Raw genomic sequence first — 26,886 nt, 5'->3', positions numbered from 1 at the left:
AGTGACATCTCCCTACGGACATGCGCGCTGTGGTGTAGAACTCTAGAAGTTGATTAATTCAGCAGCAGCATGGAGTGCAAAAGTCATCCCAAACCATGAGTCTAAGCAGTGATAAGAAATGGGAGGGGTTGATTTTTCATGAAACAAAATGTCAAATGTGAAAGTACATTTAATCAGACCTGAACAATACCATTGGGAGTTTTGTAGAAAAATAGCAAGCCAGGGAAGAGGCTGAAAACGGTAGTTTTATTTATGTTTTCAATTGTTCTTGATGGGGGACATAATGCCTGTGGCAAGTGCTATAAATGCACATTATTGCCCCCTCTGAGTTTGGAGTATTCAGGCCACTCAAAATCCAGCTATTCAGTCACAGAATGCATTCCTCTGGAGACTGAGCTCCAGGATACAGGCAAATATTTAATTACTCCGAACCTCTGACTCTGGGAATTCTTTCGCTCTGTGATATGTGAAAGCACTGTTCACAATGTTGCCTCCCTATGAGTGGCATTCAACAACACCGTTTGACAGACAGACATTGTTATTGCTTCTTGGAAGCGCCACTGAGCTCTTTAAACATCTGACTTTGTACTTTATATTTTGTTTGGTTTATTGTTTTTAGGGTTTGCTCTTTGTTTCGCTTTCTTGTAAGGCACTTTAAATGACCATGTTGATATACAGTAAATCTTGCCTACTGTATAGGGCTGGGCGATAATGGCTCAAAACTCATATTCCAATATATTTAACCAATCTTATAGAAAAATAGCAGCTGAAATAAAATGGTATATCATCTATACATAAAGATAGAAAAAGCTAATTTAACGTTCAATCTTATGTGGAATCATGCTCCACTCACTGTAGCAACTCTTGCAGCAGGGTTAGCGCCGTTATCGCTTCCATGTCACGTTTTCCATGACGACAGACAGTAAACATTGTTGATACAATCAACCTTTATATGGTCTTTTTCGCCGTTCACTTGAGCTATGCAGCCTCTCCTCCTCCATATCTCCGTGGGGATATCCCATCGTTCGGCATAGCAAAGGGGTGCTCAAAGTACAGCTGCTCCCGAGTGTAAACAATAGAGCAAATGGGAAACTACAACCGTAACAGGGTGAACATGCATAGCTGCACACTTGTTTAAGGGGTCAGTATGGCACAAAAAAACAATAAGGACACAATAACTAAAGCACTATTAAACACTAGCAACGCCACAGGAGATACAGAGCTGCCCTAACTATCTTGCAATCGGGTGGCCCCATCTTGAAACATGAGACCTCCGCATCAAATTTTGTCTATATCGATGAACGATATGCTTGTTTTTCCAAAGAAATATCGATATTTCAAAAATACCGATATATCCCCCAGCCCTACTACAATCCTTATGTGAGACATGAACACGTAATTCTCTTCTCCATGCGTTCTGAAGATATAAAAACAGCTAAAAAGAGGCAGACAATTCTTATCATTCACACTTTTGCACCAAAGAAATGCTTTACTGCCACGGCAGCTAGCTACTAGCCGTCTAGCGAGTAGCTTCACCACCTCAGGCCACTACATAAAAGTAAAGCTATACATTGGGGCTGCAGTTACTGCTGTTGTGTTTTTGAATTTGGAAAAACTTCTTTGGAAAAGTTAATGCTAGATGTAGCGTTTGTTTCCATGTTGCCCAGCAAGGAAGCGCCGGTAATGCTTAAAATTACCAAAGTATGGCAAAATATTGTATTACACACCCCCAGCATGGACTGTTTTCTCGCCTGGCATCGGGGAGAAGGCTCTGCAGCATCCGCTGTAGAACAACCAGGTTTAGAGACAGCTACTTCCCCCTGGCCATCAGACTGCTTAATGCCAAATAAGCCCTTCTACCTGCCCACACGCACAACCAAAACTTTAAATTATTGTTAATTTATTGTTTATTGTAAATTGTTTAAATTACTTGTACAAATTACTGTTTACGCTCTACATTGTTGTTCATATTTGATGTAATTTATTTCATCCAATCATTCATTTTCTACCGTTTTTTTTCCTCACGAGGTTCGGGGGTGTGCTGGAGCCTATCCCAGCTGTCTTTGGGTGAGAGGCGGGGTCCACCCTGGACCGGTCGCCAGCCAATCACAGGGCACATACAGACAAACAACCATTCACACTCACATTCATACCTATGGACAATTTGGAGTCGCCAATTAACCTAGCATGTTTTTGGAATGTGTATTTATTATGACACGGGAGCCAACATTTCGTTGGCAATTTCACTGCTGTGTTATTGTGCAATGACAATAAAGAAAGTCTATGTCTAACATGTTATCTTACGTACATGGTGACCGCGTGTAGTACATAACACCATACAGCGTTGTTGGTTTTGTAGGTCTTTTAATAGCAGGCATTTTTAGTTTTACAATTTTAGTTTTACATGCATGAAACAATTCTAAACGCATATAAATGATTAATGAAGTGGACAAATTAACATTAAAGGTTACTTTTACCTTCACTGAAGACATGACTGTTCCCAAAGATACAATGTGGCAGTGAGATCATTACCTTCCTCTTCCATAAGACTTTCCTGTTTTGTCATGAGTTATTTATTTAATTCAATAGCGTTTCTTGCTGCCACTTGCAAATTTGTTTGGCTCTGTTTTGGGTTATTGATTGGAGAACAATATTGAATTTAAGAAATAACTCATGGCAAAACAGGAAGTGAGTGTTGATCTCACTGCCACATTGTGTTTTCGGGAACAGTCATGTCAAGAATCACAACTTCAACCTTAAATGTTAATTCATCCCTTTCATTCATCATTTATTTATATGTAACTTGTTTTTGTTAACATTTCTGTGTTCTGGATTCACGTTATTTCTTATGGCTTTACTTGATTTGGTCAACCGCCGTTTCGGTTTGAGTCGGATCTTCTGGAACGAATCAATGACAAAAAAAAAGAAGGTCCCACTAAAGCATGTTAGACAACATGCTAACCAAGCTAAACCAAACACTTGTACAATGAGTCAGCTATGTCATCTGTTTGATTACCAATATGAAATTTAGGGTCGTCGTCCTGCCAAAATCCCCGCTTGTTTACTGTGTTGGCACCTGAACAAACGAAAGGTGCTTGTATAAAACCCCGTAAAGATAGAAAAAGTTGCAGTATTGTGCGGTGAACACGCCATGTGTGTGCTGTGTGTTATAAATCTGGAGCGTGTTTCATGCAAGAACACATGGAAATGTACTGTCTGGTTGTTATCACATAGTAAGCACGGAATAAACAGCAGTATTTCAAAACAGTCAAAGCAAAGTACAGTACATTCCTCAACACTTTCGGGACAATCTAAACTGAATACTTAGAAGAAAAATATGTGTAGACCTGCATTACACTGAGCAGGTGACTTGGATGAATCATAAATGTTATCATGAGCCGAGAAAAGCTGGATTATTTCACTACATTATGTCACAAATTTCAATTAAGCGTTATAACTCACAATAATCGAAGCACTACCTTGAGGCCCCCCTGCAAAAGTGAAAGCATATGAAGTACAGTATCAAAACATTACAGTCCGGGCCTGTTTCGAGTGCTCATTTCCTTTGCACATCTGTTCTCCTTTAAACAAGGCCCAGGGAGGTTGTAGCTGTGTCTAATAGGAAAGGAGTGACAGGGATTTTGGATTGTGCAATTGAGGACACCTGTAAAAAAGGTTGGTGTGTAAATTTGGTCTGTTTGGTTAACTATGGCCTATTTATTCATTTTCTACCACTTATCCTCAAAGTTCGAGGGCGTGCTGGAGCCTATCCCAGCTGTCTTTGGGCGAGAGACGGGGTACACCCTGGACTGGTCGTCAGCCAATCACACGGCACACACATATAGACAAACAACCATTCACACTCACATTCATACCTATGGACCAATTCATCTAGCATGTTTTTGGAATGTGGGAGGAAACCGGAGTACCTGGAGAAAACCCACACATGCACAGTGCGAACATGCAAACTCCACACATAGATGCCCGAGAGTGGAATCGAACTTGGGTCTCCGAGCTGTGTGGCCTGCGCGCTAACCACTCCAAGCTGTAGGACACTGACAAGCTGTATGTTGTATTCTGGTCAGAAGGAGTCAGTAATGATAAACAATAATGAAACACGACATTACAGAACCTTCAAACTGCATGGAGTCAGCCATGGCATGTCCAATGATAGAGTGGGAAAAAAAAAAGTTATTCTCCTATTCAGTGTGATAGTGTTAGAGGGGACCTATTACAGGTGTGCTAATTTTTCAGCCCTTTGTAATGAGTTGTTGACTCATATAGAGCAGCTACACACAATAACCTGCACAGAAAGCTTTTGAATTCTTCCAGAATCTGCACCTATTCCAGCTGTATTTCTTTGGATTCCGTGCTTGCCGCGAAAATTGTCTGTTTTCATGTATTCCAAGCACGGCCCACCTTCGGCCACGCCCACTCCGCTGTGGTTGGTCACACTCCCGAGTGCTTAGAGGAACTTGCTGTGCTGCAAACCCAACTTAATGGGAGTTGATCAACGATATTAGATTTTTAGTAAACAGTGATTTATCTTTTTAAAACGTCCGCTTTTAACATACAGCCATATGTGCTGGATCCCAAATCTGATCCAGAAGTAGAGACTGGACAGTCCGAAGTACCTCAAGAAAAGAGGTTACTTCAAGACATTTCTCAATGGTAAGTAGCTTTAGCATTTTAGCGTTAGGGTTTCTACAGCATCTGTAACATCTAATGTTGTCATTGCAAGTTTTTAAGGCACTACCAGTGTTTAAAAAAACTCAGGTAGAGCCACTAATTTTTGAGAGAAACGGCTATTGGCAACCCAGCTTCCCGAATGCATACTCTATAATGCTACATAGACAAGCACTTTTGCTCCATGACTTACACAAAAGAAACAGTCGGGACACTAATAAATTGTTACATTTAGCTGTTTTGACAACCCACCATGTCCCGTCCTGCCTCCCCCCAACATGGTTACGCAAAGCATCTGCGAAACTATATGCTGCTTGTGAACTGTGACGGTGGTGCAAGTAGACGGTAGTTGAAAGTCTATAAACTCCTACACAAGGCATAAAAACATGCTCACAAATGTTTGTTAGTATTTACATTTCCCGGTCAGCATACAATGTGGTGCGCTTCTTGTCAAGTTATTAATACAGTGTGTGAGGTGAACTGTGTTAGCATGGAAACTGGTACTGGACGCCATTGTAACATAGCTTCATTGCCTAGCTATGATGACTCTGTAGTTGTTACAACACAGCAAGTTTCTGCTTTTCTCATTGATCATGGCTGTAAAATAAAGCCAACAAAGATGCAAACGGAAGATGCAGAAGGTCAGAAGATTGTGCACATTTGCACATTTTGGTTTGGAACGGATTCATTGTAGTACAATGCAAGTTTATTACAAAGTCAAATCTTGTTGTCATGAGTAATTTTATATACAGTAGATGTATCAAGATCGCAATAGATGAAAATATGAGCTGGAAACCTCATATTACAAATATACAACATAAGGTGGCCAGAAATCTTTCAGTATTGAACAAAGCAAAATTTGTTCTCAATCAGAAATCACTCCACACTATTTATTGCTCTCTGGTTCTACCATATCTTACTTATTGTGTGGAAATATGGGGTAATAACTATAAAAGCAATCTTCACTCGCTAAATGTACTGCAAAAAAGGTCAGTAAGGATAATTCATAATGCCGCCTACAGAGAACATACTAACTGCTTATTTCTAAAATCACAAATACTTCAACTTGCTGATATAGTTCATCTTCAAACAGCTAAAATAATGCATAAGGCTAAAAACAACCAATTAGCTAAAAAATTCATCCAATACTTCTCTACAAGAGAGGAGAAATATGATCTCAGGGAAGAAGTACATTTGAAACACTTCTATGCTAGGACTACGTTATGCTAGCCATAGCATTTCAGAATGTGGAATCAAACTATGGAATGGATTGAGTAAGGACCTCAAACAATGCACAACGATGAGCCAATTCAAGAAACAATACAAGCAGTTGATGTTTGCTAAATACAAGGATGAAGAGTCTTGAACCAGTCATGATGTGCTATATATATCACTATATTGACACGTACTATGGTACCCATTATGTCATTGGATGCTCATATCACCTCATACTCCGGTACGAAGTACATTATTTAAAAAAAAACCCAAAAAACCTTAAACTGTATTATGGAAAGCAGGAAGTGAACAAATGTAACAGTTACTGATTGTAAAAGTACCAGATGGAGGGGTAGGATTTAATAAGCTTTGCTTCTTCCTACTCCTTTTGGACATGTGGAACTGTGAACTGATTATGGGATGCACTCAATTGTAATCTGATGCATGTTCAAATGAAATAAAACCATTACCATTACCATTACCAAGTGTAATCTAGCAGGACACACCTATGAAGCAGCTGTCTTATTTCATACATTCTTCTTAAGCATCTGTCTTCCAAAGAACAACGTGAACAGGTTTGGACTCAAAACTTTTGGAGGCTTGTGATGGATGTTGAATGTCACCGAATAGCAGTGGATGGCGAACAACATCCATCAAGCGTTGTCTCTGACGACAGGCAAACTCCTCAGGAAGTATCCCCCCCAATTCCCTTCAAGGTTAGACAGACACCTGGCAGTGCCAGCTCATTGTTATTTAATGAAACACGCCCTATTGCAAAAGAGAAAGCGGCATTAAATTTGCCCCTTAGGGGAGAGGAGTTATTAGATTATACATTTTTTATTTAAAGGTTTATTTCCTCCACAAGGGGTGTTTGATGGGAACCAGGGGGACATATCAGGAACGATGCAAAGATGAGTATTTTGATTATTTATAAAGGTACTTGCAAATGTATAGGTCACTGTCTCTGATACAAGTCCTTTGATGGGATCCATTTGTCCTCCAAGAGGTACCACAACAAACCAGTACAATGGAAGTATTCTTTGGCATACTAACTGTACACATGCAAAACCAAAGATACATTTAATAAGTGATTCGTTTGATTGGCCTGTTTGCTCAGATCAAAGTCGAATTACTTTCTCCCACTTTTTGACTACCTGCTTACAAACAACAGTTCAAAGCATATTTTTGGGGACATTGGGTTTGCCTGCTCGTCAGTGCAATGAATGGTCTTTGGTACAGTGTGTATCACCTTTTGCCTCATTCTGCTTTCTTCCTAGTAGAGGAGGCAAAAAAGGATAGAAAATGCAGCCTAGTTGATATTTATGACTTAGGGTTCATGATTGTTATCTGGTTACACGCCTGTACAAAGGGAACAGCACAGTAATACGTCAGAGTAAGTTCAGGTCAAATATGTTAATTGTGTGTGTGTAGATGATGTGTTGGGGTGAAAAAAGCTGTAACTCATAACACCGTGAAAAGTTAATAGCGGGTAAAAAGAAACATCCTTGAAATGAATACAAAGATGAGGTCCATGCAAGAGGCACATCTCCAAAAAAAAAAAACTGTCCTGGGGTTGGTCCTGTAACCTGTCTAATACTGCAATACAGCCAGCAGCTAATGAATCAAAAGAGGCAATTACTGTGGAAGTTTATTGCTGCAGAACATAGAGAACAACAGCAGAGAATATGTCCCCAGCCGGCATGTCACCCTCTTACACACATTCAACAAAATGGTATCATTAGAAGGCGTAAATTGCTCCTCTGCCAAAATGGATCTGACACACTCACACACACACACACAGGAAAAGTTTCATTTGTTCACCGTCGTTAGTGCTTTTCCCATCTGGCCTCGTCTCCGTGCATCATGCAGGAAAGCAGCTGGGAGTTGTGCGAGCGATAATAATCTATGATATCATTCTTCCTTTCTTTTTGTGTGACAGGAAGAACAAGTTCGGGGAGAAAGAAAAACTTAAAATGAGAGTCTCAATCATTACCTTCAACACACACTAAAGATGTGTCCATTTCCATCTGCTGAGCAACAAACGAAGGAAAATACAAAGTAACTTTCTACAAGTGTCTCCTCTTGTGTGTGTGCAGGTCTCTTAGGGAGCTTTGCAGGGGTCATGATCCATGGCCTTAGTATAAAATACCAAAAGCACAGCACACCCACCGCCTGACACAGGAAGTCACAGCAGCACACCAGGGGAGACCCAGCAGTGTGCTGTCACCAGACTGTTGGGCTACATAGCTGCCTGAGGAGAGCGATATGCCATGATGCCAATCTAGATCCTGTCTAACCTTTAAAAGGGGAATATTATGCTCATTTTTTGGTCCTTTGTATTGACTTGTGGACTCCTAAAGAGCAGCTACACATCATAACCAGCATAAGAAGCATTGTAGATCTTCCACTATCTGCACCTATTCCAGCTGTATTTCTTTGGATTTTGCGCTTCCCGTGAAAACAGTCTGTTGCTTAGGAGGACTACCGGTCAGGGCTCGACAATAACGATGTACCGATGGCCCGGGAAAAGTTAAAACAAAATTCGGGCAAGTAAATCCAATCAGTGATATTCCCGTCAGGCAAGTGCACTTACTTTTTTTTTTTAAAGCGGTTCTTGTTGGGTGTTGGTAAAACACGGACTGCGTAATTCCAGTGGTAATTTGCAAACCAATCCTTGCAAATCTTGAAATGGACCAATCAGAATTGTTTATTTAGACCGCGGTCCCCAGTCCATGTTTTACCCACACCCGTTATTGTTCGCGATCAACCAATCAGCGATGGTTTGACTAGGAAAACATCTATCGTGACGTCCCTGCCAACATGGTCTAATTCTTCAACAAATTGTGAAGGAAAACAGCAAAAAGTGATGAACCAGTGCCTCCTAAACAAGTATTTTATTAGCGGCAGCAAATCAAATGATGGCACAGGTGAGTGAATCACATTGCTGTGACAATTTGAAGTGGTCACAATGAAACACCACCGATTAGATCCAATACCAAGTGCTGATTTTGCACAAGCTCCAAAATCTAGCGCTTCCATTTCTCTGTGGATTTTTCTCACCTTTGCTTCACAAATTATTGTTTGACCATTGAGCATTTTTTTCTGGATTAAAAACACTTTACTAGTACACAAATGTGTCGATTCAATAATGTTTCATTGTGGTGCACAACTTATGAAAGGCTAAGTCCCTAGAAGTCTCTTGACAATCCAGATTTCCATGCAACGTCATGATCTATGTCGGAAAACAACCACAAGAAATGATAATCATTTCATCTTTGAGATGCTCATGTGATGCCACAAAAATTAGATGATGTCATTATGGCAGTCTTTTCATTTTACATGGGGCAAGTAGTTCTCACCTTAAGGATTCCCCATCGACAAGTCATTTTTGTTTTTAATGTAGAGCCCTGACCGGTGTTGTGTCGCCAGCTGCTGAACCCAACTTTATAGGAGTTAATAAACAATATAGAAGTTTTATCATAAACTGCCATTCATCTTTTTAGAAAGCCCACTTTTAACAGACAACAATATGTGTTGGATCCGGAATCAGATACTTGACAGTGCGAAGTTTCTCAAGAAAATAGGTTATTTCAAGACATCGCTCAATAAGTAAGTAGCTTTAGCATTTTCGCATTTTCTACAGCATTTATAACATGTAATGTGGTCATTGCACATAAAATCTTTTTCTTTTGCTGGTAAGCATTTAAGAACTCCAACCACTTGTGCCTTGTGCCTTTTTTGCATCATAAACAAATTTGTAAACTAATTGTAAACTAATGTAGCTCTTCCTTAAACCCGAAGAAACACTCCCTGGGAGCTTGGGGAGGGAAGAAAGTATATCTCGCCTAGAGGACACGCCCATATAAGGCAGCCCACCTATGTGTGACATCACAAACCTCCAGTTTTACAACACCCTTGGCAACAGAGTGTTTTGATACATACAAACTTCTTTCAGGTCTCACTTCCAAATGTGCAAACCTCATTATCTGAAATGTAACTTTTAACTACATTTATAAGTCAGAAAGATGAAATAGGCAGAATAGTTCCCCTTTAAATCCTGATTGGCTCCAACGTCAAGTAGGTTGGGCATGTTGTCATGGAACTATAAGAAGTAGCATCAACCAGGATTCTAAGTAGTACCCTCAACGTGACTCAAAATATGGCACTGAAGATAAAGTTTATCTGGCATTATAGCTACATCACAATTTGCAAATTCATGCAAAGTTACACTTCATTGCCCTCACAAAGGTTCCCCATTTAGATCATACCGAAAATTATTCCACTTTTGAAAACAATAGCAAATTCCAAAGAAGCAGTATCGGGACACAAAACACAAACCCAAGTTTACCATGTTGAAGAATGTGTGCAATGATCATAAGAAGTATCCTCAATCTAGTTTTGAGAGGTTGAACATTTGTACTTTGACCATGAAACTGAAGAACGAGGCTCATCCTGTCCCATCCTGACACCACTTGTAAAAATCTAAGGATTGGTACCTACAACTGACTTAGAGTATTAACAATGAAATCAAGACTCATTCACCAAAGTTGGTTTATTTGACTAGTCCTCTCAGTTTGGATCTTAGACCTCAGTGTACATTGCATGTCGCGAAAAGGCTCCCAACTCGCTACGGCAGCCCTGAAAATGTTCCAAGTGTCAACGAGGGAACATATGGTGTTTCTGGTCACCCTGGCGAGATACGCGGCAGGCTGCTACTTAGCCATGGTGAGTGTTGTAGATACAGAAAGGGACTCCAGCTGCTCCTCCGGATGACCTTCATTACGACAATTAATATGCATGCCACTCACACACATGCTATACTCGGGCTGGGTGATCCGCATGATACAGAAATTAATTATGGCGTCCCTGATCAAAAAACTACCAAAATGAAACCACTCCCATAACTTTTAAGAAAACAAAAATCAATAGTTTAAAAAAAAAAAACAGCGTATTGCTCAAAAGTTAATGGCCTCGATTTTCTCTTATTCCAAAGTGAATCAATCAAGCAGGAGAGGCAAAGGCGGGTTAACAAAGAGGGCCCATTAGCCCCCACTTTGCTTTGCTACTCAAAACGGAGCCATTCATCTCGATGCTTGATCAGGTCCCAGGGCACATAAGCAGAGGGCAGGAGGGGGACAAAGTCTCAGCCTAATTGGTTTGAGAGGTCCTGATCTGTACACAGCAAAAAAAATACGGTGTGTGTTGGAAGAAGACATACCTCACTTTCCTATTGATCTGCTTGTATGACGGTTAAAGATTATTGAGGGATGCTAATGAGAACAACTGAAATGTTACAAGCCATTTGACCGAGTGGCAAATAATAAATCAGCACTTGTGTAGATAATACTGGAAACATTAGGGGGAATTTACCAGCTTGAAATTCATTATTAAAAAAAAAAAAACACTCTAATTCTAACAAATGCAGTGAATACTTGAAAATTGTGACAGAAATGCTGAACAGCTACCTGTGAAATACTTCACCGAGTTGATATTTGCCAGTTGAAACTTTTACCTGTATGTTTGTTTTCCCTTAAACACTCCAGAGTCTGAGCTGGCTTAGCCGGGTGATGTTTCTTCCTGATAAACTGATGGGAGTCTGGCTTTGCTTTGCCACTGATGCAAGATTTGTTGCTGGCATAAGAAAGAGAGGTCTAGTCCACAGAGCCCATTTACTCTAATCTCCACAGGAGGCTGGCTTTATCTGATAAATGTAAAGAAAGAGTGATGAAGCGCGAGAGTATGTACCGTATATGTGTGTCTGCCCATAAGGTCCAATTACTCAAGCGCAGTGGATTCGTGCTGTCTATTTGCATTAGAAACAGCTCTACATCTAATGGGCTGGTCGGACTGCTGCAACAAGCAGGGCAAGCAAACACGTTATCACCATGGATCAGTTCACACTGATTTGCATCAAAAGCTGGATTTATACCACAGATCTGAGTACCCAAAATTTTGTACAGACAATACAGTTTTACTGGCCCACAACGATGAATGTAAGTAAATAATGATAAATGAATACAATTTATCAAATGCTACATGAATAGTGGGCCAGGATGGTCTCCCATCTCCTACTAGTTTAAATGCAGGTAACTTCAGCATCCCATTTGACTATAGCAGGGGTCAGCAACCCATGGCTCCAGGAGAGCCGCATGAGGCTATCCTTGTTGCGGCTCCTTTCTCAGTTATATCGTCTTGTCTGACGTTTACAATCTGTAACTGCCATAAAATAGATGACCACATGAGTAGATTACAAATGTGTGGTACAAATCAGCTTGACGAACACGTGATTACTGAAAAATGGGCCGACTGAATGTAGACCCGTTCTGCAGATGCGGAGAACCGATCGGGTTTCCGGTATGGATCGCGGGGTGACAGCACGGCCATGTGGTGTATTTGTCAGGTAAACAGGATTGGCAATACAGTTTGGTGTGCATGTTTTTCCCACGTGTGCAGCTTTTTTTTTTTTTTTTTAACCAAACTTAACTATAAATAAAGCTATCACAAAAACAATATGCATTAATCTCTTATAGAGTTTATATATGCTAGAACAGGGGTCGGGAACCTTTTTGGCTAAGAGAGCCATGAAGGCCAGATATTTTAAAATGTGTATCTGTGAGCCATATACATTTTTTTAAACATTGAATGCAATAAAATGTGTGCATTTTTATGTAAGACCAACAGTTTTAGATATAATGGGCTCTAATTATGTAGACCAGGCACACTACCCCACGCCAATGGGGTGTGGCCAGCAAACTTTCGTGAGCAGCGCAGTGTCCAACAATAAATCAAATACTTGTTGCCATTAATACAACTTCTGCTGCTGCATAGTTTTGCACCATACTCAGTATATTTCATTCTTTTGGCCATCTTTGCCAGAAGGCTTGGTTCTGCAGCTTTAGCTAGGTGACTATTTGACTAAAGGAGAAAAGTTTATATTTACATGTTGACATCTCAATGACCGAGGTAGACTACAGCATTACCCAGTAATCAAGTTTTGGTGTTTGACCTGGAAAATATCAGGAAAGATGGATATGGTCAGCCATATTGCAGTAGAAAATAGATGGACGAATTAAAATGCATAAAAAAGTTGTTGATTTTTAATATTATTTTTAACAGTCATTTATGTGATGTTTAGTTTAAAATGTTAGCAAAAATACATTTTTATTGTGGTAAGAAATGCTTGAGAGCCAGATACAGTCATCAAAAGAGCCCGACCTGGCTCCCGAGCCATAGGTTCCCTACCTCTGTGCTAGAAGAACAAACAATTCTGTACTATATATCTGTTTGAGCTCTCGGCAGATAGGTTCATTTATAAGGCAGCTGTTAAAGCCTTCTTCACCTTTACAGAGACAGATAGAGTTAACTCCCAAAGTACGGGCTCAGCAAATTCGAGAGCCTGACTTCAACAATCGATACAAGCAGCGGCGTTAAATGATATAAGAAACATCAAGCTCGGCAAGGGTTCTGCCATGGAATCAAGACACGGAACTGACTTGGTTACACTTGATGAAATCCTTACCTCTTTGTCTTATTTTTTTTTTAAAGAAGCATATTTGTACTACAGTCATTTTCAGGATAAAGCTGCCATGCATATATATATGCTTTTTCCTGTCATTAAGGGGATTGTAAATCACAGAGGGCGGGACTCAACATGGGGGGCAATTGAGGCATCTCTCTACTGAATGATGATGAATGTCTGATAAAGTGTGAAGTGTTGCAAATTCAGATGTTTACACCGTAATACCTCAAGGTTGAGACATTCTGGTACTGACAAGTGTTTTCCTTTGCTTTTTGAGCTCCCATTCGCCTGACACTTGAGGTGCCCAAAACAGATGTTGGTCCTTGCTTTGTTGGAAACATTGTGGACCATTATTGTACTAATTACTTTTAAAGATTAGCACTCATGAGATGCGTTCTTCCAGTTTAACTATCCACCATCAATCCCTACAGCTGAGCAGGTATTGTGTGCTCTAATAAGTCAGATAAATCTTTCAGGACAAATAAGAAGCAGCCAGGGAGTCGGATGGAACAGATTTACAGGCTGCACCTGTAGATTAACGTGAGAGGGATGCTGCCAAACCCGTATGTCATTTCTAGCTGTAAAGGTAATTTGTGATATTTATACAAGAGTATGATCAACGGGTGTTTGGCTGAAGATGTAAACCAAAAGGTCTTTCACTTTCAGGTTATTCTTAAAAAAGATAACTTATTTTTGCATCACACTTTGTAATGGTCATAGTAGAGTAACAAATGGCATTTTAAAAACACCACCTCTATATAAATTTTTTTGGCCAATAGTGGCAAGCAGATATGAATTTTTGGAGCCGATGCCAATTCTGGTATTTCTTGAACATGCTTTATTGGTGGGGAGAAAAAAAACAAAAACAATTTGCTTAAATATGCAGATTTTCTGACAAATACTAAGCTACAATCAACCATGAAACAGTGATCACTTATGAATTTGTTAATGATTGAAAACCTGTGGTGGCTGCACGGCGGTCGAGTGGTTAGCGCGCAGACCTCACAGCTAGGAGACGAGGGTATCTGTGTGTGAAGTTTGCATGTTCTCCCCGTGCATGCGTGGGTTTTCTCCCGGTACTCCGGTTTCCTCCCACATTCCAAAAACATGCTAGGTTAATTGGTGACTCCAAATTGTCCATAGGTATGAATGTGAGTGTGAATGGTTGTTTGTCTATATGTGCCCTGTGATTGGCTGGCCACCAGTCCAGGGTGTACCCCACCCCTCGCCCGAAGACAGCTGGGATAGGCTCCAGCACCCCCCGCGACCCTCGTGAGGAAAAGCGGTAGAAAATGAATGAATGAAAACCTGTGATAAAGTGTGGGAGCAATCTGTGATGTAGTGAGAGACAAACTGTACATTTTATTTTTTGTAGGGCTGTCCGATATCGGCAACCGATAATTAATTAATTAATTATCCAAGAGGCTTTCATTTTAATGCTGACCTCAAATTGGCGGGGGCGAAGGGGGGTGTCTGTCCCTTAGGGAGGGGAATGACAGAAAATAATTGAGAAACACCGTTTCACAATACCTTTACTAATAAGAAATGTTGTGATGTTACACATACCAGTATCGGTTGATGTCGGAATCGGAAATTGAGAGTTGGACAATATTGGGAATCTCAAAATTTTTGAGTGCAGATTCTCAAACTCCCTGTTACTTTCAATTTCCATTATAATAGCACTGTAGAACCGACACAGAACAATTAAATTACACGAATCATGCAAACTATTAAGATGTTCCCATGTCTCGGACTTCATCCCTATTGCTTACAATTTAACAGTTTCTGTTGCTACTGTTCAAAATAAACAACTGGGGACATTTACGCAAGTCATTTTTGCATATGGAAATGTCCACAAAAAGACCAAAGATAGGAAAGAATATTAAAACAAGTCAGCAGACACCATATAAGAAAAACCAAAGTTCTTTTAGAGAACAAAAGAGTGCAGTATATCAACTTAATGGGAAATAGGCTTGTAAAAAGAACAACCAGCTTGCTAGCATCCTGTATAGCAGGGCTTCACTGCAGTGATGGTATTTTCTGATAATCCAAAGTCAGTGGTTGAGTGCATCTAAAACAAAAACAACTGGATTAATGGATAAAAGAAAGTGTGTTGAGAAACAAGTCTATAAATAACGGTTTAGAGGCCAAGTTAAAGGCAGCATTTGTTTCTTCACCTATTGAACCACTAAACTTGACATTCTTGGGTCTAGTCACACTTTGCAGACAAATGGAAGAATTTGGATATGGAATTGTTGAAACAAAAAGAGCATACCATGAAGATGACTTTTTCTCAGGTACATAGGGAATTGTGTTGTCATAGCCTTCGCTGTTCGTGAGTCAATACATATGGTCAGAGTACACATTATCAAAAACATGTGGCGGTGTGGTCATCTCCTTCAAATAATTGCTGTTCCTCAACGCTCCCTGAATCCTGCCGCCGGGTACCATCAACACTTTGCACAACATGTGAAGACGTTTGGTTCAAGAGTTCATCCCAGCAAGGAGGCCAAAAACCTGTTCAGTGTCAACACAAAAGACCAGCGACCACGCCTCGCAGCTCTGCTGGAATCACGTGTGTGGACTGCGAGACAACACCAGGTGGGAACGTTCTTCACACATCCACTACAAAGAACTTTTTTTTCATAGCAAGGTTATCTGTTTCATGGATTAAAACATCTGTTGCACACTCCTTTAATCTAAATATAATCGATGGTGTGCCGAGTGATGAAAACTCAAAGTTTGTTTTTGCATTCATCTATTGGGAGTGGAGGCTTACGCTACTATTGCAGGGGGATGCAGTGGAACTGATGTTGGGAGAACTGAGCGAGATATTTGTGGGGTGTTTTCTTGGGTTAAAACAAAAAACAAACTGTTCTCTAAAATAGAAAATCTAGTTGCTAGCTTTGTCTCCAACAGGGTTCTGAAAACAGTACATTGGAAGCAGTGGGTTGCAGAACTGCTCTGAGCGGAAATGCAAATCTGATTCGTAGCATCACATGGGGCGCTGGGCCTTAAAGTTACCCAGAAGATCTGAATTGACAAAGCTGGGGGAGGGTAAATAAATTTCCAGAATAACTGCACCGTTTTCAGGACATTGTAATATTTCTCATTTCTCCATTTGTTTTCCTTGACTGGAAAACAGGTAAATAATTTTCCAGGACGCTGTATTTCCTCAGAGTCGACAGAACCGTGTATTTACTCAACTGCAGAGATGACCACCAGTTCATCAGGGGTAGGAATGGGAATAATCAATGTTTTAATTGAATGTTAAGAAGTCTGTCCATGGTGTAGAATTGGATGACATGTGGAGTAATCGCTACCTAAAGTAATTGAGGCATGATTGCGATGTAATGATCACCGTCTGATTCCGATCACGTGAATTAATCACAAGTGTGTGTTGGGGGCTGTCTGCACAGGTCTAACCAATTAATTAGCAGTGCTTTTTTTTTAATTCCCGCTAATCCCCTCACCATTAGATATGTTTGACAACCCACCACATCCCCTTCTGCATCCCCTAACATGTTTAAGCAAAGCATCGGCAAAAGTACTGCATATGCTATTTGTGGACTGTAACGACGGAGTCGCTGCCACTAGTACACGGTAGTTGAAAGTGTATTAACACCTACACTTAGCATAAAACCACACCCACAAATGTAGTTTAAAGTTTCAGATGTCCGCCATCTCCCGGTGTAAAGTATTTACTATTGGCACCGTGTTTGCTGAAATGGCTTGTTAAATTCGGAAATGTTGCAACTTTGGCGCTTAAAGGGTTAATTTAGACAAAAAACATTTAAATTACTTTTTTAAAGACAATTTCCAGAGGATGAGACACCTTCTTTAAAGAAACTTTGCAAACCCGGTGTCTTCCACCACTGAGAGAGGCTGTTCTCATCCAATGAATTCAATTATTTTTGGGGTTATTAGCCTAGCCGTCTGATTGTCACACACTTAAGCTGCATTAGCTGCCGTTTGACATGAGCTGTTATGAGCCTCCAAAACTCATCATACTCTGACAATTTTGTTCTTCAAATGCCGTAGTAAAGCTTTTTATCGCGCTACCCCCACAAGATAGTTTCCATATAATGCTTTAGCAGTTAGGTTCTGCACGGCAGACGTGATTGCTTTTGTTTTTATAGGAAAGCATCTCAAACAAACCTGCGTGTCAACATATGAAAGTAATTAAAATCTTACAGGCTATTGGCTGACAACTGCCACCACACATCACTGGTGTTGGATAGAGTGCTTGCTACACAAGTCCTTGCATTGTGGGATAGCAGTGTAAAATTATGGGTTGCGCCGTGAAGCCAAGTTGGACCTGGGAGTAGCTGATGAATGCGCACGATGCAGAGTTTCGTATAAACAACTTGAAGATGACAGCTCAAAAACGGATTGCAAACACACAAACCTTCTGTATACTCAGATGTGGATTTAAGACTGCATGACAACACCCCCCACCCACACATATTGTATATATATATATATACACAGTATTTCAGTCCACCTGCATTGCACCTGATTTTTCATCTGTCCCAGTCCACCTGCTGTAAGTCTATCACTTGAAACTTTGTCTCCCCCTCAGGTTTATCTTCGTTCTGTCTAAGCCCTCCTCTCCTGGGCTCAGCTCTGGTCAATCAATCACAGAGGCCTTTCCCAAGCCCAAAAAGACCTAGCCAAGATGAGATTTGAGCATGGGGGCCGAAAAAGGAGTTTTTCATGATGGGTGGGGAAGAAAGTGGGAAGCAAAGCTTGTTTGGGGAAAGTATCTGGCAAAAAAAAGAGAGCTGAACTGCAGCAAGAGGCTAATTAGTCTGGATGAAGACTGCTGTGGCGCTCTGATAGGGAGAGGTATGCAAACACACACTTACACGCACACATGCATGCACAGCACACACACAAACACACACACACACACACACCAACGCGGAATGTGGTATTAGTCCCATGTGAGTGGGCTGTTTGTCTGTGCACTCTGCAAATACTTGGAGCCCGGCATCAGTCACAGCCGATACACGGGCCCTGTAAGAAGCCCACAGAAGGCAGCATTCTTCCCAACACGGGCCGCCCACACACCCACGTCTGGCTAAACCTCATTAACAAGCATTGGGCCAAACTCCCTGAGACCTTTCTTTCAACAGTTGGACGCACTGTAGAATATTTGTATGCATAGTCCTGTCTCTGTTATCTTTTGCCTCATCTGTTTGACCATTTGAAAGCCTGTTTATTTAGCCTTTAAATGTTGCCCTATTTGTAAGGAATATCCATTTGTGGGATGAGCAGCTAACACTGTGTTACGCCCATGTAAAAGGTGCCAAATGTTCACTGCCTATGCCAAATGGTTTAGTCTGCTGTTGCTATTGACTCTTGTTTTGATCTTCCGGTAGGTGCAGGGCTTGTCATCGCTGAAGACCAGGGGTCTCAAACACGCGGCCTGCGGGCCACACTACTTTGAGGCCCCCGCCTTGATATGAAAGTTTAATGTTAGTGCGGTTTGATATGGATGCTGTATGGTATCATGTACTCAGAAAAAAATCATTATGTTTGATTAATGTTCATGTTAAAGGTTAAATAACTGTTAATAGTTATCCTCCCTATCCGTGTGGAAGTGGTACGTTTTTGGCTATTTAAGTTTAAAGGAAATAACTTGATGATTACCGTTTAGTTCGCTAGCTCTCTAGTTTGCGAGTAGGCATGTGTCTCAAGACCCTGCAGTTGCGCAATATGTTGTAAATAAAAAGAGTATAAATGTGACTATAGTTGTGTTTTGTCATGTCTACAGGGCTCTAATAATGCCTTGTTAATTTTAATCTGAAAAAAATAATTTGTCTACCCACCAACTATATGTGGTTTCTTAAGTTTTTATTATTTGCCGTTTTATTATTATTAGATTTATTTATTACTGATTGATTTTCTTTATTCTTGATTTATTTATTTTTCATCTTATTTTGTGCAGGAAAATAAAAATTAAGATATTTGAGAACAATGGAATGTTTTAGCAGAGCTTTTTTTGTAGAAAATCTGAACCAAAGCACTGAAAAGCTTTGTATATTTTTCTGTTTTTAATAAATGCGTTGAGAGGTCACAAACAGATCATAAACTATAAATATGTATTTATTATGAGCTATTTTGTCTCCAGGTGGGAAGGTCTAAGGTAGCCTTGGCGAGAGCACCCACACAACTTCACAATACTTACCTCATATATGGAAAGCAAGAAAGTCAGACTAAGGTCTTTGAAAAGCAAACAAACAAGGCATATAACTGATCTGAGCCCAGAGAGCTTAATTTACCGGCGAGTTAAACAAGCCGCTCGCCCATCCATCTCGTGAGGCAATCAATAGCCGTGGGGCAAGTAGCTGGTGATGAAAAAAGTGTGGTATGTACGGAAATGCAAAAGTTGGCTGGAGCTGCGAGTGCAAGATTTTATTCGTATTGTAACCCTGTAACACCAGGCTCAACTCCTGAATGAGATTCTTAGATTGTAAATGAACAGTAGGTGAACAGTTCTAGTGAGGAAGCACCACAAATCTACATTCGCAAAAATGAACTGAACTGCTGCACACAAAAGGGTGAAAATTTGTCAAAACATGCATTAATACTGTGTTGCCTGCGTTGTTATTTTCTGACAAATACAGTATGTACTAAACCCCAAAGCTCGACCCTATAAGTAATGGCAATGGTTTTATTTCATTTGAACATGCATCAGATTAGAATTGAGTGCATCCCATAATCAGTTCACAGTTCCACATGTCCAAAAGGAGTAAGAAGCAGCAAAGCCTATTAAATCCGACCCCTCCATCTGGTACTTTTACAATCAGTAACTGTTACATTTGTTCACTTCCTACTTTCAATAATACAGTTTAAAGTTTTTGTTTTTTTGTTGTTTTTTTTTTTAATAATGCACCTTGTACCGAAGTACGAGGTGATATGAGCATCCAATGACATAATGGGTATCATAGTAAGTGTCAATATAGTGATATATATAGCACATCATGACCGGTTCAAGACTTCATCCTTGTATTTAACAAACATCAACTGCTTGTATTGTTTCTTGAATTGGCTCATCGTTGTGCATTGTTTGAGGTCCTTACTCAATCCATTCCATAGTTTGATTCCACATACTGAAATGCTATGGCTAGCATAACGTAGTCCTAGCATACAAGTCGGATTTGTCTTGACATTTTTCACACAGTTCAATGTGAATATGGATAAATGTGAATAAAGATGTTGCTCTTGAACATGTGAAAGGATCTCCATCCGTCCATTCATTTTCTATACCGCTTAGCCCCATTAGGGTCACGGGGTATGCTGGAGTCTATCCCAACTGACTTTGGGTGAGAGGCGGCGTACACCCTGGACTGGTGGCCAGCCAATCACAGGGCACATATAGACAAACAACCATTCACACTCACATTCATACCTATGGACAATTTGGAGTCCCCAATTTACCAAACATGCATGTTTTTACACTAGACCACGGGTGGTCAAACCTTTTGACTCGCGGGCTGCATTGCTTTAACAACATTTACATATTTTACACGTAACAGTCCACCTCGAGTTATTGTATCTGTAAAAGTGTTGCGCAATCTGCTATATGTGCTTGTGGCCCTTTCAGGAGCACTTTGTAAACAGCCAACCACATAAATAACGAAATTTGTTAAACAGCTACTTAAACCATCAAAAGGTTGGCTCAAGCCATGATGCCAGGTTGAATATTAAGTGTGAATAAAATGCTTTCATTCAAACACTTGGCCAGCCGGATGTGGCCCATAGTTTGCCCACCCCTACACTAGACAGTTTAAGTGACAATTCCAATTTTTGGCAAATTAGAGATACGGGTCACACTAGCATCCTGATTGAAATCCAGCCCAGATGAGGGGGATCTTAGGTGTATCCTGAAACATTTCCCTTCCAATAAAATACCGATGTTGCAGCTTTGTATGCTGGCCAATACATAAATCAATCTGATAAGATAGGAGAATGAATCATACATGTTTTGTTTTTTCATAATTTTGTTTGTTTTGTAATGTGTAATATGTTAAAATAAAATAAAAAAATTGTTTAATCCCAACATTATTCACCACTGATGGGGTGGTCATTGAGCACAATAAATGACGTATTGAAGTGATTACATCAAAGATTTCACATGCCGAGCAATATAATCAAATACCTCTGTTTTTTTCATATTGGACAGATATCGAATATCCATATAGGATCGGGATACCCTTAGTGATTTTAAACCAAAGAAATAGGGCGCATGGAGTTATCAGGAGTGTGGAAAAGTATGAGACAAACTAAACATGAAATTAACATGCAAACAAAACCACCTTACAACATGCCAATCTGCATAACCTTGAATACTCGCCGAAGAATAATCCTACGTGGATGCCCACATGCATCCCACCGTGACAACCACACAATGACAAAGCATAAACACATCATCCTCGGGATCTAGGTTCCCAAAGTGTACAATTATGGAGCTCAAGTTCAACCTTTTCAAAAGGAAGGATTCAATCTGGCTGAATTTAAAAATATATGTCGACTGAATACTTAAAAAAAAAATTGGTTATGCAAAATGGAAATATTTTAACCAGAATATCTTAATCATGTTCAATATTTCAAGTAAATGGAGATTAAAAAATGTTTAAGTTTTATTAAGTGTGCAGCAATAGCGGGTACAAGGCAAAAGTGTGGAAACCACTGCCTTAGGCCAAAGAAGTAGAAACGATTTCCTCTTAGGACCCGTAAGATCCTGTGAGAATCATGCTAGACTAAAAGGTCTGTGATGCCAGTGAAACGTTGGCCGAGTCTTATCTTGGGCTCTCTCATCTCTGTTGCCAAACATTCTGCAGGCGGCCGAGCATTTCAGCCTCGAGGTCCAGCCATAAAGGCACCGCATGGAGCCCAGTGATCAAAGTGAACCTTCGCTAACTGACTTGGACCACGTTGAGCTCACTGGCTTCGATCCAGGGAAACTCCTGCGATGTTGTTGTTAGGGGCGTTACAACGAAACCTACTTGGTGATATTGTCACAGCACATGCTAGCAAGACTCTCGGTTTTGATTTTGCACCTTACTTGGTAAGAGACTAAAATCTGTACAAGACTTTTTGACAATATGATGAAATAAGAGGTCACGGTGAGGCCAAACAACAGAAGCGGTAACATTTCTCTTGAAGCCATGTGTGATTTTCTTTTTTAACAAGGAACCCTGCTCTCCAAGAGGGAGCACGACAAACATCATTTTACTATTTCACCACTTCCAACCTGCCAGAGTCATAAGTCAATAAAAACTAGATCTCTGGTCTATGATAATTTAAACTTTAAAAAAGAAACAGATTCCCTATTGCAAAACAATCTGTGAAAACATGTTTTTTCTGCCATGTTTTTTTAAGGAGCAACTTCATTTGATGCCAGAACCGCCCTGAAAACACGTACTTCCACTACAGAACACAACTTCCTGAATGGAGACGAGGAATACAATGAAGATGAAAGGCATCAGTGTTGGTGTCAACAAACTTGGACGATTAAAATAATGTTTTGAGCAGATGTGTGACTGTTAAGGTATTGTTTTGTAGTCTGCATGCCAGTAAACTGGTTTCAGGTTGAAACTCTACTTTTAAAAACAAGGTAACCTCAGGATACTTGGGTCTACTCCCACATCCAAAGATTAGGTTCATTGGCGAATCCAAATTATCCATAGGTGTGAATGGTTGTTTGTCTATACTATGTGCCCTGTGATTGGCTGGCGACCAGTGCAGGGTGTATCCTGCCCCTCACCCAAAGACAGCTGGGATTGGCTCCAGCATACCGTAGTGAGGATACGCTGGATAGAAAATGGATGGATGGATGGACAACATTTTGGAGAAGCGCTTCAGTGACAGTCGGGTCTTTTATCCTGGCACCACGTCCATGCTTGTGTCTGCCTCCTCCCACTGTTGGCTTCCAGCTGTGGCATACCATGCATTGCATAACACAGCCACTGTATGGCCCGAGGGTCTCCACTTTGTGCTACTGAAAGTCTGACAGAATCCCAACCCCCATTCCCAGCTTTACATACTGTACTGTACAGTGCATGCACATAAGCATTCCAAAGTCATGCATCTTAAATGTACACAGACTGAATGGTCACTCTTTGCACATGCAATGACCTTAAGGACTTACACATGAAGTGAATGGCTCCACATCCACATAGCTTTGAATTTCTCTAACAGTACAGTCTTCAATCACTATTCATGGGCAGACCTCCAGAACAATGTGATGAGACTCCATTGACTGTTGTATTGAAAGGCAGCCGAGGCTAAATATAGTGAACGGACATTATGCAAACATGTATACACAGTCATCACATGTGGTAATGCAGGAAAAACACTACATGCTATTGTCTATACGATACCAGTAGCCTTCAACATTTTCTACTTGTGAGAGCTATTTTTACAAAATCAAAATGGCCAAGAGTTACTAAAACCAAACACTGTGTATTTCAGAATGTTTTTCTTTCTAGTGTTTTCACATTTTTAACTCATTCCATCCCAGACATTTTTCAAAACACCCCTTTAAGGGCTATTTTTGACTATTTTGACCGAATTTCGAGGCACACAGAATATTGTAGTATAATAGTGTTCTACATATAAACATGGTACCTACCAAAAGAAAGATTAGATTCTCATTTTTCATCAGAAAAAAAGTTAGTTTCAAACTTTTGATGTTCTTTAGTAATCAGCAGTAGAAAAAAAAAGCTTGTTGTGAAAAGATCAATTTCAAGCATAACGTTCACTTTGACACAACTTTAGCCATATGTTTTTTGTCACAATATCGAAACAACTATGCCACAACACAAACACCACAAAAAATTGTTGTTATATATGACAATAATGTACGTATTTACAAATATAACACCATAACCTATTTACAGTTTTCACATTTGGGATTAAATTGTGCACGTATTGAATTTACCTTCAATGCATAACCTTGCTACACGCCTTCAATTTCAACTTCAACTTCCTGCTTGCTGTGGAGTGGATGATTACATTGGAAAGATGCATGCCGAGCTTTTATAAAACACACTTCTGCCGCCTGGTGGTCGTTTTTACAGCTTAAAACTGCACTAAACATGATCTCTTCTATTGTGCAGATGCATCATCACCTCTTTTTGCCTCCTGCACAAAAAAAAACGTAAATGACAAATACGTCTTTGGTAGTAAATGAGTTAACTGAAACCCTACATGAAAAGCAGGCTAGCAGACTATTTTGCGTTTACTTGTCAATTCCCTGAAAGTGCGTACCAAACTTTGGGGTTTAACAGCAGCGCCGCCCTGTGGTGTAAATGTTAATAATGGTCCAGACAGTAGGGGTGCATGTTTTGAAACGTACACTCTTTTCAGACTAACAATGTGAACAGTACAGAGAAAAGACCAAAATCTCCAAGGCAGGTTGATCATAGGCTGGGATGAAGTAATCTCTTTGCAGCAAAAAAATTTATACATTCCAGCGCAAGCAAAAAGATCGTAAAGATCTGGACTGCAAATCTCAAGAAACGCTGTCGATTCCACTTATTGCAAGGCCATCGTTCACATCTGAATGGCAGCCGGTAGGACTTATTACTGTATATATTCTTATAAATATATAGCCAGGGACATTCATAATATGAAAAGATAGCCATGAGCTTCTTCTTCACTCACTCAAAAGGACTGTTTCTTGGATACAGCACTATCAAAAATTCTAGGAAGTGCCCTTTGTAGATGTAAAGTCGTTAAAAAGTCAATGTCAATTTGGCATTGTGTTTTAGCACTCGTTATCCTCAAATGTCAAGGCAGACATTCAATTACGTTGTGCAGATCAAGCAGACTGAATGTTCCTATTCTGGAGTGATCTGCTTCAGGAGCTGTGATGTCGCCATCAATGGCAACATAAAAAAAAAATATATATATATACTATAATATATGATTGAGATTCTTCACTTTGATTAAATACCAGAAAACCACTTAAATTCCAATGCTTAACAATATATTACACTGCCTGTCATGAAAACGACAAAAGTTTTTTGTTTTTTTATTGACACTCCTAATATACGTAGCTGTTTAGTATTCATTCATTCATTCATTTTCTACCGCTTATCCTCAAGAGGGTCGCGGGGGTGCCGGAGCCTATCCCAGCTGTCTTCGGGCTATGGACAATTTGGAGTCACCAATTAACCTATCATGTTTTTGGAATGTGGGAGGAAATTGGAAATTGCACGGAGAGATCATGCAAACTCCACACAGGGATGGCCGAGGGTGGAATTAAACTCGGGTCTCCTAGCTGTGAGGCCTGCACGCTAAGCACTCCATGGCCGTGCAGCCGGTTTAGTAATTATGACTGAGATGAATTTATGTCAACTCTTAATTGCATGGCCTTCTGGCCTTTCTGTTTCAGTAATGAGAACTAAATCCAACAAGTGGTAATTAAACACCAAACCGCTGAATGCTGTGATGCGAACTCCTGACGCCTGATTTCCATTTAGACATCACATTTCATTGATCTGCCGCTTCCCTGCGCAGATTGGCGGACTCTTGTATTACGCCGCCACGCATGACTAATTCAGTTAATAGGCAATGAAACAGAAATTAAACCCTCGTTTGTGGAGAAACAATTATTCAATTTCCAAGTAAATGTAATCAGGATTGACCTGCAGCTCAGTCGTAAACTGATTTAGTGCAGCAGAGGAAACATGCCCATCATAGGGAACATCGAGGTGGGAATTCAGTCAGACGTTTTGAAATATGGTACCGGGTTAGTCACCTGAGAGGCAGATGAAGGTCAAGTAGTCCCCCTGGCCACCGGTTGCCAGGAACGGGATCTTCTTCTTGGTCTTCCGCTTCACCTGCACGGCTGCCAGCATCTTCTCGTCGTGGGGTACAAAGACCTCCTTGTGGATGGCTGCTTTGGCACTCATCTCGGGCAACAAGCAGGACCGGCTGGTTCCGAGAGGCGGCAACGAGGTACGTTCTTAACTGAGTGGGCAGAAGAGAATGAGAGAGAGAGAGAGAGAGAGAGAGAGAGGATGGGCACATTATGAATGATGATGGATGAAGCTCCTTTTCTGGAGTTAGACACCGCAAACATATTTCAAGTACCACCGTCTTTTGCTTCGTTTCTTTAGACGAGTGTGACTGCTCAGATCTGTACTTAAAGCATTACTTCCTTGGACCAGGCATGCTTGGAAGAGGCGGTTCTGATCCCCGCAGGGCAACGTAGATGTGTCATGTACTGAAATCAATGCTCTTGCCAATTAAAATTGGTATAATAAAAAAGAAATGAAAAATTCATAGCAATACAAAGCCAAAGCTCACAGCACAGTCAGTGCGCAGAGTCATAATTAAATCTTTCCTCCTGCCGGTGAGAAATGACAGCTGCAACTTTGCATAGTGGAAACCAAAACAGAACATGATGGCGTCATGCTCAGTACCAGGCTTCAAGTGTCCATTTCAAT

General features: G+C 40.4%; 1 protein-coding gene across 2 annotated transcripts in view; it reads right to left on the bottom strand.

Annotated features, from left to right (window-relative positions):
- Positions 1 to 26,886, bottom strand: part of stxbp6 (syntaxin binding protein 6 (amisyn)) — a 62,863-nt gene that overhangs the window by 26,241 nt on the left and 9,736 nt on the right. For both annotated transcript variants that reach the window (XM_058090332.2, XM_058090331.2), the window contains exon 2: positions 26,196 to 26,407. In XM_058090332.2, coding sequence (XP_057946315.1) covers positions 26,196 to 26,349 — 154 coding nt within the window. In that variant the 5' untranslated portion in view covers positions 26,350 to 26,407. The remainder of the gene's footprint in view (positions 1 to 26,195; positions 26,408 to 26,886) is intronic.

This window comes from Doryrhamphus excisus, linkage group LG14, assembly GCF_037039965.1.
Source record: "Doryrhamphus excisus strain RoL-2023G ecotype Guam linkage group LG14, RoL_Dexc_Guam_v1.1, whole genome shotgun sequence".
Classification (NCBI taxonomy): Eukaryota; Metazoa; Chordata; class Actinopteri; order Syngnathiformes; family Syngnathidae; genus Doryrhamphus; species Doryrhamphus excisus.
This window is presented reverse-complemented; position numbering and strand designations above follow the sequence as displayed.